Genomic DNA, 13,374 nt, shown 5'->3' on the forward strand with positions numbered 1-13,374 from the left:
TTGTGTGCTATTTATAAAGTGACTAAGCTAATGTATGGGAAGTGGTAAACACATTCAGAATTTTAAAAAGGGAAATTAAATTTCATGGCAATGTATGCAGCTTGCCAACAAACCTAGACTTATCTTTGAGAGCCACATAAAGATATGCATTTAAGAAAACTGTTTCATGGGTCTTTGCTGACAGTGCTTTAGTTGACAAATGATATCTCTTATATCAAAGATGATTATAAAGGCAGAAAGTAATGGTTAGAGACTGTGTAGAAAAACAAAATATTCTACATTTCACAAGTTAAACATGCAAGACATCTTGTATTTGATCAAATATATCTGTCATTATGTTCTAATTTTGACTAAATATAGAATATATGATATGAATTTGTTTGTGTATCACCAAAATATAATGTAAAATGCTGGTACAATTGGTTAACGTGTATCATGAACTGTTTTGTGATTCTCTCTTTTTATTAGCTTCATGACAAATGATTGCTGTGACCTGAGCAAAAATCAAACAAATTTTAAATGTTGTTTGAAGTGCAGTAGCTTACTTTCACTTACGTGGGGGACACAGAATTGCAAACTTGTATTCAATCTTTGGTTATTTTTGTCTATATGACACTTCTGATTCCCATCTGTCACTTCAGCAGTGATGACACAGTTGAATAATTGTCTGATTTAGTGGCTTCATTGTCTGTGTGTCTTTTGGTGACAAGCCACTGTTGGCATTTTCCATCCACGCTTCCCTAGTCTTCCTGATCTTCTTGTACATCTGTGTATTGGGCCTTAAAAGAGATTCTAATTATTTGTATATAAACAGATTGTTGCTTTAACCAGCCTCTTCATTCTGAATATAGGACTGGAAAAAGGTCATTTAGCTAACTGAGCAAATTCTGCCATTTGCTAAGATTGTGGCAGTTGATCTACCAACTCCATATATCCTCCTATCCCTTAATAGTTCTGATGAACAAAAACAGTCTATCAATTGAACAATTGACCAAGTATCAATTTCTGTTTCGGGAAAATAATTCCAAACTCCTAAACACCCTTTATATGTAGAGGTGTTACCTAACTTTAATCCTGCAAGATCTTAGTCTATTAGCCATTTGATTTCCCTTAGTTATAGATTCTTCAGCAAGCAAAGTTAGTTTCTGTTATATTTCCAATCACTTTCTTTGATATGTAAAAAAGTTCAACCAAATCACTATGATTTAAATTCCATGCAATAATCCTAATTTGTGTAACTTCTCCTTGTAATTTAGCCTTTGGAGTCCAGGTCATATTTTAGCACAAATCCCTGCAAGGCCAGTAGAAATATACTAAACTGGGGAGTACCCAGAACTGCTTGCAGCAGTTAAGATGTGGTCTAACCAGAGAGTTTTGTAGGTCAAGTTGATTTCAAACCAACTGGTATTCTAATACTCTGGATATAAAGAACAGTATTTTATCTGACGGATTTGTTTCAGTTTCACCAATTCAATCAATCTGTTAAGTTCTGCTGTAATGCTATCTCTGCACTGTTTTCCCATGCCATCTCTATTTGTGTCACCAGTAAATTTGACTCCCTCTTCGCTTGATCCCACGCCCCCGCCCCATGTTTCTTTATCTCATACCCCCACCCCCATCTTCCAAGTCTCTTTATCTTTTCTGTCAGTCTCTGGTTGCCTTTGAGTGACTATTGGATTTTTGCCTCTGTGGTTTATTTTTGGCTCTGCCTCCAGGAGCCAAACTACCCGGATCATTGACGTCAGGAGGCTGCTGAAAAAAGCCATCTTTGTTACGAGCCGAGGGACGGAGCAGCCGAGAGAACCCTGTTGAATATCCAGAAACTTGAGTGTGAGACGGAAAGAAGCAGAGGGGGGAGAAAAATGTAAGTACGATCAGCAGGAGACAAAGGAGGGAGAGAGGGCGCGACAGAGCCTGGTACGCATTGGAACGCAAGCCCGAATAACAGAGGGCTGCAGCATTTGATACACTGTTGTATTTACAGTAGATCCCCATAGTTTCCAGGTGAACAGGCAGGCTGCTGTCCCCTTGCGTTAGTGCTGAAAGACTGCGTTGCAAATTAAGGGGGTCCGTGGCCATTTGGACTCAGTTGCTATGTGTCTGGTGGAGAGACTGACTCCAGGCATGAATGGGAGTGTGTTGTAGACAGTTGTGCTGAGACACCCCCCCCCCCCCCCCCCCACTCCGTTTTGTTCCAACAGAGAGAGAGAGAAGGGCAATGATTTTTTTTTATAAATACGTTTCAAAGTCGAAATGGTTGCAAGATCCACTCTCCCACTGCTTTTTCATTGACTTTTCGATGTACTGTATCCCCACCGCACAAGACACCGGTAGGATTCATGCTTCATATTTGCTGTCACTGGCGCTCTGTAAAACAAGGCAGGGCGTTGTACCCTGCCCGCAGTGAACAAACTTGACAGCTTCACTTTGGACTGGCACTGGCCACTGACAGTGCTGGAAAGACAACACTGACGAAGCTTAAATTGCAATGTTTCAACCGTAACACACAGTCCCCAGGGAAATGAGCCTTTTACTTCGGCAGGTAAATAACCTGGTGCCTGTGAGAGAGTGCTGTTTCCCCACAAACTGAATGTGGAAATTGTGTGGCCGATGTTTGGAACAGGGCACTTTTCTTTTCCAAAACGGCGCTATTTATAGAATTGTAATAGTTTAAATCAGCTTTAACTGGTACGTGTGTGACTAAAACATTTGATTCGAGTGTCAACGAGTTATGAAATGGAAGCTCAGATCATGGCATAAATAACAAAATATCGTGGGTGCTGGACATTTGAAATAAAAACATGCAAGGGCTAGAGATATTCAGCGTGTCAGATAGCACCGGGTTTCCAGGATTGTCGTTTGCATAAGCGAGGTGTCTCCACCAATGAGCATTAGTGCATCAGACAAGTATTATGCCCAAGAGTGACTTGTTTTGGACGTAAAATTGACTCGGGTTTCCCAATCTCTCATGAGTATCTGTTGAACACAGTCAGTGAAATTGGAAATATTCACTTGTTGTCAATTTGCCTGAACGCCATGAATATTTAATAGGAAAATCGACTGGGAGCGTTTGAAATTTAAAAAGAAGCATACAGTTTATTTTTGAATATAAAATCAACATGTGCCTAATTAAACTTCGAAATTAGAGCCCTTCTCTTTTACAATATGTTTTGTAGCCAGACGTGTAAAGGAGATTATTGTATGTTTGAATGTAATATCTGTACCGTGAATGACTTTTTAAAAAAATTCTTCTTCCACCCACTAGCCCCACCCATCATATTAATCCCATGGACAGCAGGGACCTTGGATACCATAGGCAAATAATCATATTTCAGCCATGTGCATGGACAGTGAAGAGTAGCCATCATGGGAGGGATCGTTATGAAACAGACTCAGATCACACTTGGCATTCACAAGTTCCAGTGAGAATTACTGGGCAGCCATCAGGATTGTAAGCTGTGGCCTATTTTTCTCTCTCTGGCACAATTATTTTGGCACCAAATCTTGTCACTGATACTTGTTGCTAAACAACACTCTGTCTGGTTACTAACTAAGCTCTGGTGTAGATTAAGGATGAGATTTTTTTTTGACGGGCCTAAAATACAGTACAGCACAAGGTTTTGAGAAAAGCTTGTGATTTATCACGTGCTGTTTGTTCATAAGAAGACCTAGTATAATCTAAATGTTTTTTTAAAATTAGTTATTTTACTCTCATATTACGTGTGAATCAGTTTCACATCAAAAATGAGATATTGTCAGTGTTGCAAAGGAAGCTATTTTTATATATCATTTGACTGGAATGCTAATATGAAACCAATACTTTCCAATCTGCAGTTGAAGTCTGGCTGACTTCACCACAATTACACTCTGTTGCTTGAAATGACTCCATCTTGACTGTTGAATGAATGCATTGTGCCTTATATGGTATGACTCTCCTGTTCTTTATAAAAACCATGTATTAACAAACTTACCATGGATTTTGGCATGGGAGGCCTGAGAGCATTATAATAGTGTGAATATTGTTCAAATTAGAAAAGTTAGATAAAAACGACTTAATATTTAATCTTTAATTTTTTTTGAGAAGGAAACAGAAATTAAATTCTGTCATATATTGAAGGCATATTGTTTGAGATTGTTGACTGTCACCTACAATGCATGCAGCAACAAACATGAGAGAGGCCAGCATGGAGTCAACATCAATGAGGCACCACTGTCACAATATTTTGGACACATATAATCTTAAGAGTACTCACAGTCAAAGGACAATAAGAATCCTAACTGGTTAATCATGAAACTCTACAGCCAATAATTGTTCATCTCACAAAGAATTTCTTCAAATGATTGATAGATTAGGTCACATATCTTAGAGATGAAACCCTGATACCAAAGGGCAGTATCAATCAAGCTTCTAGAATCCATAAAGCACTAAATGTTGTACTATTTGTCAATGTAGCAGGGGCCCAGCATCAGACAACAGTAGATAAAATTTGAAGATTTAAATGCGAAAGTGTAAGGCAAGACAAGTTGGGCACAACTACTTAGCAGAAATGCTTTGCCTTCTTTAAGCATTTGTCATGTGCCATTCTCAGTCACGTCCCTTGACTAAATTTCTTACAGCGAAAACTTGCTTGCTACATTATTGCATTGCTGCAAATTTCTCATTGACAATTATACTGGTGCACACTGTGTCTGTCATGGTAATTTCCACTATGAATCTTTCTGACCCCCTTGCGAAAGCTCTGTGCTTAAAAGTGCTAAAGTGTAGTCCCTATTGTCTAAATTTATGGCCAAGATACAAAGAAAATTTAAATTCCCTATCCTAAAAATAAACTTCTTGTTCATTTTTCAGTGCACTCCCTCCTTTGTGTCATTTGCATATGGACATGATAATATGTATACAATGCATGTGTTAACACTCCCAGAAATATTCAGTTTGAATCCATAATTTTTTTAATATACAGGATAAACATATCAACATTCCATTTGTGCCTTTCCACTATTTAGTGTCAAGAAATGTGCGGCCACTGAGCTCCATGTCACACATCTGATATTTCCCCATCACTGAATTGCTGATGGTGTAATAGCATAAGTCAATAATAACTGATTTCTAGGCTATCACTGAAGTAAAGTAGATTACTTAAGCGTTTTAAATATTGATTGATGTTGCTTAATAATATTGTATCTTGGCATGCATATACTGGGAACTAGTTAATGTCATCTCTGAAAGTAAGAGCAAAAACACAGTAGCTTGTTATTTTGAATAATCTCAGACCTAGAATTCTTTATATCATAGAATGCTTAATATGCTGTGATTTCCATTTTGGAAGCAATTCCAATTCAGGTAGTATTTACTTTTAAATGTTTAAGAATTATTTGATCATAAGATGAAGGATAATAAAAAGTTTGCTGTTATATAAATACATGTACCAAAGCTATTCAAGGCATTTACAATTTTATTTATCGTGATTGAATTCTTTCCCTTTACATTCTGTGATTGTTAAAAGTTGTATATTTATTTTATGATCATTTTCTTTCCATCGAAGGCTGTTGTTCTTGCTAGGATGGAATTCCTCAAGCACCAACAGCTCTTTGGTATTTTATCTAAAACATCAACAGCAAATCCCACCATGGAGGCATTAATGTTGGATATAATCCTCTCCTAATCCAACATCAAAAGCAGTTTTAAACCATCTACTAAAAAGTAGTTAAGAGCACGGACATTGGATTATCTATTGTTCCATTGTAACCCCATATCCATATCAGGCTGTTATCTGCTAACTCAACATAGACTCAGAATGACTGTTTAATTACTTCACTGGACAGTGTATTTATTGCCTGAATGTTATTAACCTGTTTTCTCAATTTATGCCTCTGATGAGAAGCCTTATATTCTGGTCATGCATATTTAGGAATGCATTTAAGTACTAATCATAATTTTTAATTTATTAACTTTAATTTTCTTTTCCATGTTGGCTTTACTGAAGCAGCATCTCCTGTACCAATTGGCAAATACACAACATAATAACATGCAATTGAAGAAGTATTGAAGTTTTAGTTTAGCTTTGGTTTTGTTTACCACAAAATCTTGTAACTTGGGTTTCATCTGCTCTTTCTCCAGTGGAAATAGCCATAATACCCTTGGACATTTTCAGAGTCAGAAGACTTAACATCTAGACAATATTATTTAATTCTCTGCAAGTCACTAAAGTAAATTGAGGAATGTTCAGCTTTTTGTGTGCAAAGAAGTTCAATATTTATCCATGTTGTAATTATATATGCCATGCTGAAGCAGAACTTAATAATGTAGCTCTTGAGCATTTTCTGCTTTATTTTGGTAGAACATTTAGAATATCAACAAACTGGAGATCATGAATTAAAAGAACATCTGAGGTACCTTTTGGAACACATCAGTTCATGAAGTTTTTAGATGAAACACTGATGGAATCTTTCTTCCAGTTCAACTGAAGGGTAGAAATGACATAAATAACCTTTTTATAAAATCATAGACTATGGAAAGAGGCCAAGTGGTCCACAACACTAGGAAGGGGATTCCAGGGTTTTGAACCCAGTAACAGTGAAGGAACAGTGATCTTGTTCCATCAAGATAGTCAGTGGTTTGGAAGGCAATTTGTAAATGGCACTCATCCCAATCATCTGCTCTTCTTGTTCTTCTAAGTGGTAGAAATTGTGTGTTTGGAAGGTACTGTCAGAGAATGTTTGATGAGTTCCTGCAGTCCATCTTACAGCTGCAAGATGGACTGCAGGAACATGTGCATTGAGTGAACATTCAAAGTGGTTGACAGAATGTTAGTCAGCTAGTTGTTTTATCCCGGATGGTGTTTTACTTCTTGAGTAATATGTCTCGGTTTCAGACAATGCAAAGTTAAAGAGAGGGGTTTGGAGTGGAGAAGAGGTGTACAGACTGTAAGAAAGACATATTAAGAACAGGCTGCAAAGAGATATAGGCAGTTTAGATGTGGACAATCAAGCATAACATGGAGAAGCACAAGGTTGTTCACTTTGGTCATTAAAATAGAAAAATTAAATACATTTTAAAAGGTGTGAACTTTTATATGTTGTTGTTTAGAGAAACCTGAGTGTATTGTATCAAGGAGCACAAAATAACATGTAGGTATAGGAAGCAGCTGGGAAGGCAATGATATTCTGGTCTCTATTACAAGATGATTGGTGTACAAGAAAAGAAAACCTTGTCATATTTTGACAAGACTTTGCTGAGATCACACTTGGAGCAGTGCATGCAGTTTTGGTTCCCACATTTAACTGGAGTTATACTTACACTAGAGCCAATACAGTAAATGCTAAATATGTTTATCCCAAGGGTAAGAGAGTTATGGTATATAGAGCAGCTGGGTAAATTGAGTGGATGTTCTCTGTAATTTCAAAAAATGAGTGGCAACCTCATTGAACCGACTAGAATCTGAAGCATATACACTAGGAGGTAGCTTTGACTGGTTAGAGATTCTGAAGCACAGAGTCATAACCTCAGGATAAGGAATCAATCATTTGGGATTGAGATGAGAATTTTCTTCAATCAGAGGATTGTGGCTCTTTCTAAATAATTCATTCTATAAGGTTGTGGATTCTCCACTGTTGAGTATATTAAGACAGGATGGTCGAATTTTGGTTTCAGAGAATTAAGAGAAATGGGAAGGGAACAAGAAAGTAGAGCCAGCTTCAATTGCATTGAATAGTGGAACAGGCTGAGAGGAGTCTATGGTCTATTGCTATTTTTTGCAGTAAGTGTTGATGAAGCTTCATTTCAGATGAGTGGAATGTATTCCATCACACTTCTGACATGTAGATTCTGGAAATGTTTTTGGCAATGTTAGGAAGGCAGTTATTGGCACATAATTCCCAGCCTCTGACCACCTTTTGTAGCCACAATATTTACGTGGCTGATACTTCTAGATTGTGACATAAATAGATAAAATATTTGATTATTCATACCGACATCCATCTCTCTGGTGTGAACAGAAAGTTTTTCATAAATTGATGTAAATTTACAAAATCTAAGTTTTTCTTCTGTGATAATACATTTCTTCACTTTTTAAAACTTAATTAAGGTAAGAGTAAATTTCTCAACTTGACATTAAATCACGTCTGGAAAATATGATCTAGAATTTGGTTTGTGCCTAAATTAGCTTGTAACCTGAAGGTGCAAATGCAACATTTGCCCAAGGGGGCTGATGGCTGAACACCATTGCAAATACATTTACTCGTCTCATTTGTATGTCAGGAGTAAGTGCACTAAAAGGCCATTTGCCAAGCCTGGATTGGAACAGAAACATGATTAGTTGTATGGAATGCTGATTGAGGGCCTACTAAGTACACACGTTGGCATATGGATAATAGTAAGAAAGAGCTTACAGCAAGCTATTAATGGATTGGATTGGTTTGGCAGGCAAAACATAGCTGATAGAATTTAAATCCAGAAAAGATATGAGGCAATACTTTTGGCAAGTAAGAAAACAATACATGGGAATGCACAATAAATGGCATGATAACTGGAAATTTCTAGAAGAACAGAGTGACTTTGGTCTGCATATCCACAGATTCCTACAGGTAGCTGGGTAGGACGATAAAATGGAGAAGAAGGAGATCATACCAGGGACGGTAAGGGTTAGGATTAAGGATGTTGTCAGGATGAATAATTTTAGCTTTTAAAAATTGGAAAATCTAGAGCTATTTCATTTGGAGCTGTGGAGAAAATAAATTTGATGTATAAAATTGAGTGGCTTGGGTGGAGGATGGCGAGTTCTAGAATTTATTGCTAAGAAAGAGAAAGATTCAACACAACATGAAAAGTAATGTGATGTGATATGCATTCAAATCTGTGATCAACAGAGCTACAGACCAAGAACTAGATAGTGGAAATTGGCTGGATAATGTCTTGGTCAGCACAGACAGAATAGATTGAAATGTCACTTATTTTTGCCATACACCTTCTATATTTCTAAAGTTAATCCAGGTCTGAGAGGTGACTGGGAGGAGACTGAACATGGACCATTGCATAGAGTCCGTAAGTGTGAAACAGGCCATTAGGCCCAACAAGTCCACACCAACTCTCTGAAAAGCATCCCACCCAGACCCCTGTCCTATTATTCTACATATCCCCTGACTAATGCACCTAACCTACACATCCCTGAACACTATGGGCAATTTAGCATGGCCAATTCACCTAACCTGCACATCTTTGGACAGTGGGAGGAAACCAGAGCACCTGAGGAAACCCATGCAGACAGGGGAAGAATGTGCAAACTCCACACAGACAGTCGCCCAAGACTAGATCGAACTTGGGTGCTGCGGGTCAGCAGTGCTAACTACCGAGCCATCATGCCGCTTCTTATTCACTTGTAGCTTTTTTGTGAAGGCAGGAGAAACACTTCTATAGAGGCACTCCTGCCTCTATTTCAGGTAAACAAACATTCTTTAGCTTAATGTTCAGATGCCAACCTTCACTGTTCCTTGAACAACTAAACTTTTGGGGCCCAAAATCAGGTATTAGCTCCAATTTCCATAACACCAATGATCTATACAAGGTCTATAAGCCATTATGACAAGCACCACACTTCCTATATGTGCACACTAGGTTAGTCTTTGCTGCCTGAAAAACAGCTGCACACAATCATATTTCCAAGCCAGAGGAAGAAAGTGATTAATTGAAGAAAATGCAATTACTGTTCTAGGGTAACAATAGTGTTCCAGAGCATGTAGGTGCTTTAAGGGCAATAATGTATCCAAGAACTTTAGATGTCACAGTTAGCAGAGATGGAGTGGATGATTTGAGTGCAACTGTTTAACTCAATAGTAATTGCATTTTAAGTTCTATCAATCTATCAAAATAATGAATATATAGTTACATCAGCAGTTTTCATTGTTAATATGTGTGTAGACTTTAAAGAAAATTCAAATAATAGAACATAAAACAAAAATGCATTAAAGATAAGTTTTTCAAACATACATATATTCATGTCCAAAAAACTTATCATTAATGCATTTTTGTCTTATGTTTGTATTATTTTACTTTTGGGAAATTGTTAATATGTATGTAGAATTTCACAAAAGTAAAATGATTCAAACATAAGACAAATATACATTAATGATAAGTAGGTTTTTCAGACATGAATATATGTACGTCTGAAAAACTTATTTATCTTTAATGCATTTTTGTTTTATGTTTCAATTATTTTAACTTTTGTGAAATTCTACATATTAACAATGAAAACTGCTGATAGAGTCATTAAGTCCTACAGCACGGAGACAGGCCCTTCGACCCAAACTGGTCCATGCCGACCAAAATGTCCATCAGTGCTAACCCCACTTTCCTGCACTTGGTCCATATCCTTTTAAACCTTTCCTCCCCATATAATTGTCAAAATGCCTTTTAAATGTTGTTAATGTACTCACCTCAACCACTCTGCTGGCAGCTCATTCCATATGCATACCACCCTCTGTGTAAGAATGTTTCCCCTCAGGTTCCCTTTTAGTCTTTCCCCTCTAACCTTAAAATGATTCCCTCTAATCCTTGATTCCCCAACCCTGGGAAAAAAATTGAGTGCATTCACCCTGTTCATGCCTTGTATGATTTTAAACACTTCTATAAGATCCCTCCTCAGCCTCCTACCCTCGAAAGAAAAAGCTTCTATCTTGTCCAACCTCTCCCTATAGCTCAGACCATTAAGCCCTGGTAAAATCCTTGTAAATTTCTTCTGCACTCTTTCCAGTTTAATAACATCCTTCCTGTAGCAAGGTGACCAAAACTGAACACAATACTCTAAGTGCAGCCTCATCAACGTCCCGTACAACTGCAACATAACTACCAAATTTCTATACTCAATGCCCCAACTGATGAAGGCCAGTGTGCCAAAAGCCTTCTTCACTGCCCTGTCTACCTATGACTGCACTTTCAGAGAACCGTGCACCTGAACTCCAAAGTCCCACTACACTCCTTGAGGCCCTACCATTCACCACAAAATTCCTGGCTCGATTTGACTTTCCAAAATGCAAGACCTCACAATTATCTATATTAATCCCATTTGCCTTTTCTCAGCCCACTTCCCCAGCTGATCAAGGTCCTGCTGCAAGGTCTGATAACCTTCCTCACTGTACACATAACTCCTATTTTAGTGTCATCTGCAAACTTACTAGTCATGCCTTGTGCATTTTCATCCAAAGCTTTGATATAGATAACAGCAATGGTACCAGCACCGACCCCTGCGGCACTTCACTAGTCACTGGCCTCCAGTCCAATGTAACTGTATTTTCAAAGCTATTCATTCACAACTGCTTCTTGGCCTTTTAGTTGCTCTCTCATGATTACCCAAGTCTCCTGTACTTCACTAGCTACCCGCTGTCCACATCCTAGCACTTTGATTTATAGTTTAGCTGTTCCACTCTGCCCATTCCACATTCGCAGATCCAACACATGCATGAACTAAGTTTGAAATGCTGGACAGATGGAGGTTGGCAAAGCTGAGAGAGAAGTTAATATTCAAAACCAGTGCAGAAAACATTCTAAAATATAAATTCTAAGACAAAATGAAGGCAAGACATGCAGATCTCGATGGAAACCAGGAAATGGGCAGCTTTCCATTTTATGACAAAATTACTGAGATTTACCACAGGAAGGATTTTCCAGGACCAGACACAAATAGAAATAAATAAGGGATATGCAAATAAAGCGGAGCTGAAAAAAAGACTGCAGAGGGCTGATATGTCAGACTGGTGGAAATAATCAAGGGGGAAACTTTAAGAAGGGATTAGAAGATAAGAGTAAACAGAGAACAAAAATCGATATTGGAGACAGAAATGTTGGAGGAAGGGGATAAAAAGGTCAAATCAGGGAACACAAGTTTAGGTACCCAAAATAGTATAAATACAAAGATAAAATTATACAAGAATAGCCATGAACCACACTATGGGAGATCTATTAGTGTTTACAGTATACTGTGACCCAGTCATTTACTTGCTTTTTATTTTGTGTTATTTTTAGACTCCATAATTTTCCAGTCTGTTGCTAATTTCTTGTTCCTCCCACTGACTCCTACCATCAGGATGGTCATGTTTATTCACATTATAGTCCTTGGCCTATACAAGATGATACTGTTTTTGTATTGACTCGTAATGTTTTTACATTCAATGTAATATTAACGTGTACAATGAATTGCTCAAATGGCTCCATTGGTAAACTCTTCCCAGTTTTAAACTTTTTATTTGATCTGTACTGAGTTTACTGTATTGGGTAAAGGAGTTAATGGAATCCTACAGTTTATAACTGATGATCTCAGAATAGGATGAATCACAGGTGGGAGAAAGTGAGGACTGCAGATGCTGGAGATCAGAGCTTAAAAATGTGTTGCTGGAAGAGTGCAGCAGGTCAGGCAGCATGGATCTTGATAGGTATCCAATAATTTGTACTGAAAAGTCTGCATTTGGAAATATTAAAAGACTAAATCATGACTTTTCCAGTTTATCCAGTATCTATTTATATCTAAAGGAAGACCAATTGAGAGAAGTATGAGAAAACTATCAAAAATGCCCTAGGAATGGTTCCTAGTCTTAGATAGGACCTTCAAAGAGGGGGAGGGAAACAAGTAGGTACATGCTGAATTGACCATTGTCAATTGTTTGATTTGAGAAAACAATTGTACTGACATTAGAAAATAATTATAGTTCTCTCTATATAGGGTTCAAATCGCGGGATGCATCCTTATTCTGTTCTCCCTCTGTTATCATCAAACAGGGTCTGGCAGGGATGTCTGAGACCAAACAGAACAAAGCAAGAGGTGATGAGTATACATTCATCAAGGGGTATTTGGGGAACATTTGATTGGGTGTAAGTACATAGGGAATTGTGCTTTTGCAGCTCAGTTATGGTGTCCCTATACAGGAGGCCAGCTTCAAGTCCTGCCTGCTCCAGAGGTGTATACTTATGTCTCTGAACAGCTTGATTAGAAAAATATCCATATATGAGCAACAAGGAAGCAATGTTATTGGAGCTTTATTTTGTTTGTGATTTAGAATAACACTTACTTGAAAATTTGTATATCTGGAGTCTATCTAACCAACCTTTAATATCTGGTGTTTATCATCCTCCATTATGACTCACTGAGTGTTACTTGTTGAAAATAATTAACAAATACTAGTGAAAATATTTTGAAAATAGATCCAAAGGCCACTCTAATACTGGAAAATACGGAACCTGTTTGATATATTTACGCAGCTCAGCTTGTTTTTCATGTTCCTGATTCTGCTCCATTATAAAACCCAATAGTCTTAAAATGATTTGGCCCAGAATTTTGTTTGGCTTTTATTATTGCAACAATAGGAGTATATCTTCAGTAGAAATGATGG

At 37.6% G+C, this 13,374-nt stretch overlaps 1 protein-coding gene across 1 annotated transcript in view; it reads left to right on the forward strand.

Moving 5' to 3' along the window:
• Positions 1-1,733: 1,733 nt before the first annotated feature.
• Positions 1,734-13,374, forward strand: part of vamp2 (vesicle-associated membrane protein 2) — a 124,374-nt gene continuing 112,733 nt past the window's right edge. The window contains exon 1 of the mRNA XM_072572820.1: positions 1,734-1,864. Within this exon, the coding sequence (XP_072428921.1) occupies positions 1,863-1,864 (2 nt within the window). The 5' untranslated portion in view covers positions 1,734-1,862. The remainder of the gene's footprint in view (positions 1,865-13,374) is intronic.

This window comes from Chiloscyllium punctatum, chromosome 6, assembly GCF_047496795.1.
Source record: "Chiloscyllium punctatum isolate Juve2018m chromosome 6, sChiPun1.3, whole genome shotgun sequence".
Taxonomy (NCBI): Eukaryota; Metazoa; Chordata; class Chondrichthyes; order Orectolobiformes; family Hemiscylliidae; genus Chiloscyllium; species Chiloscyllium punctatum.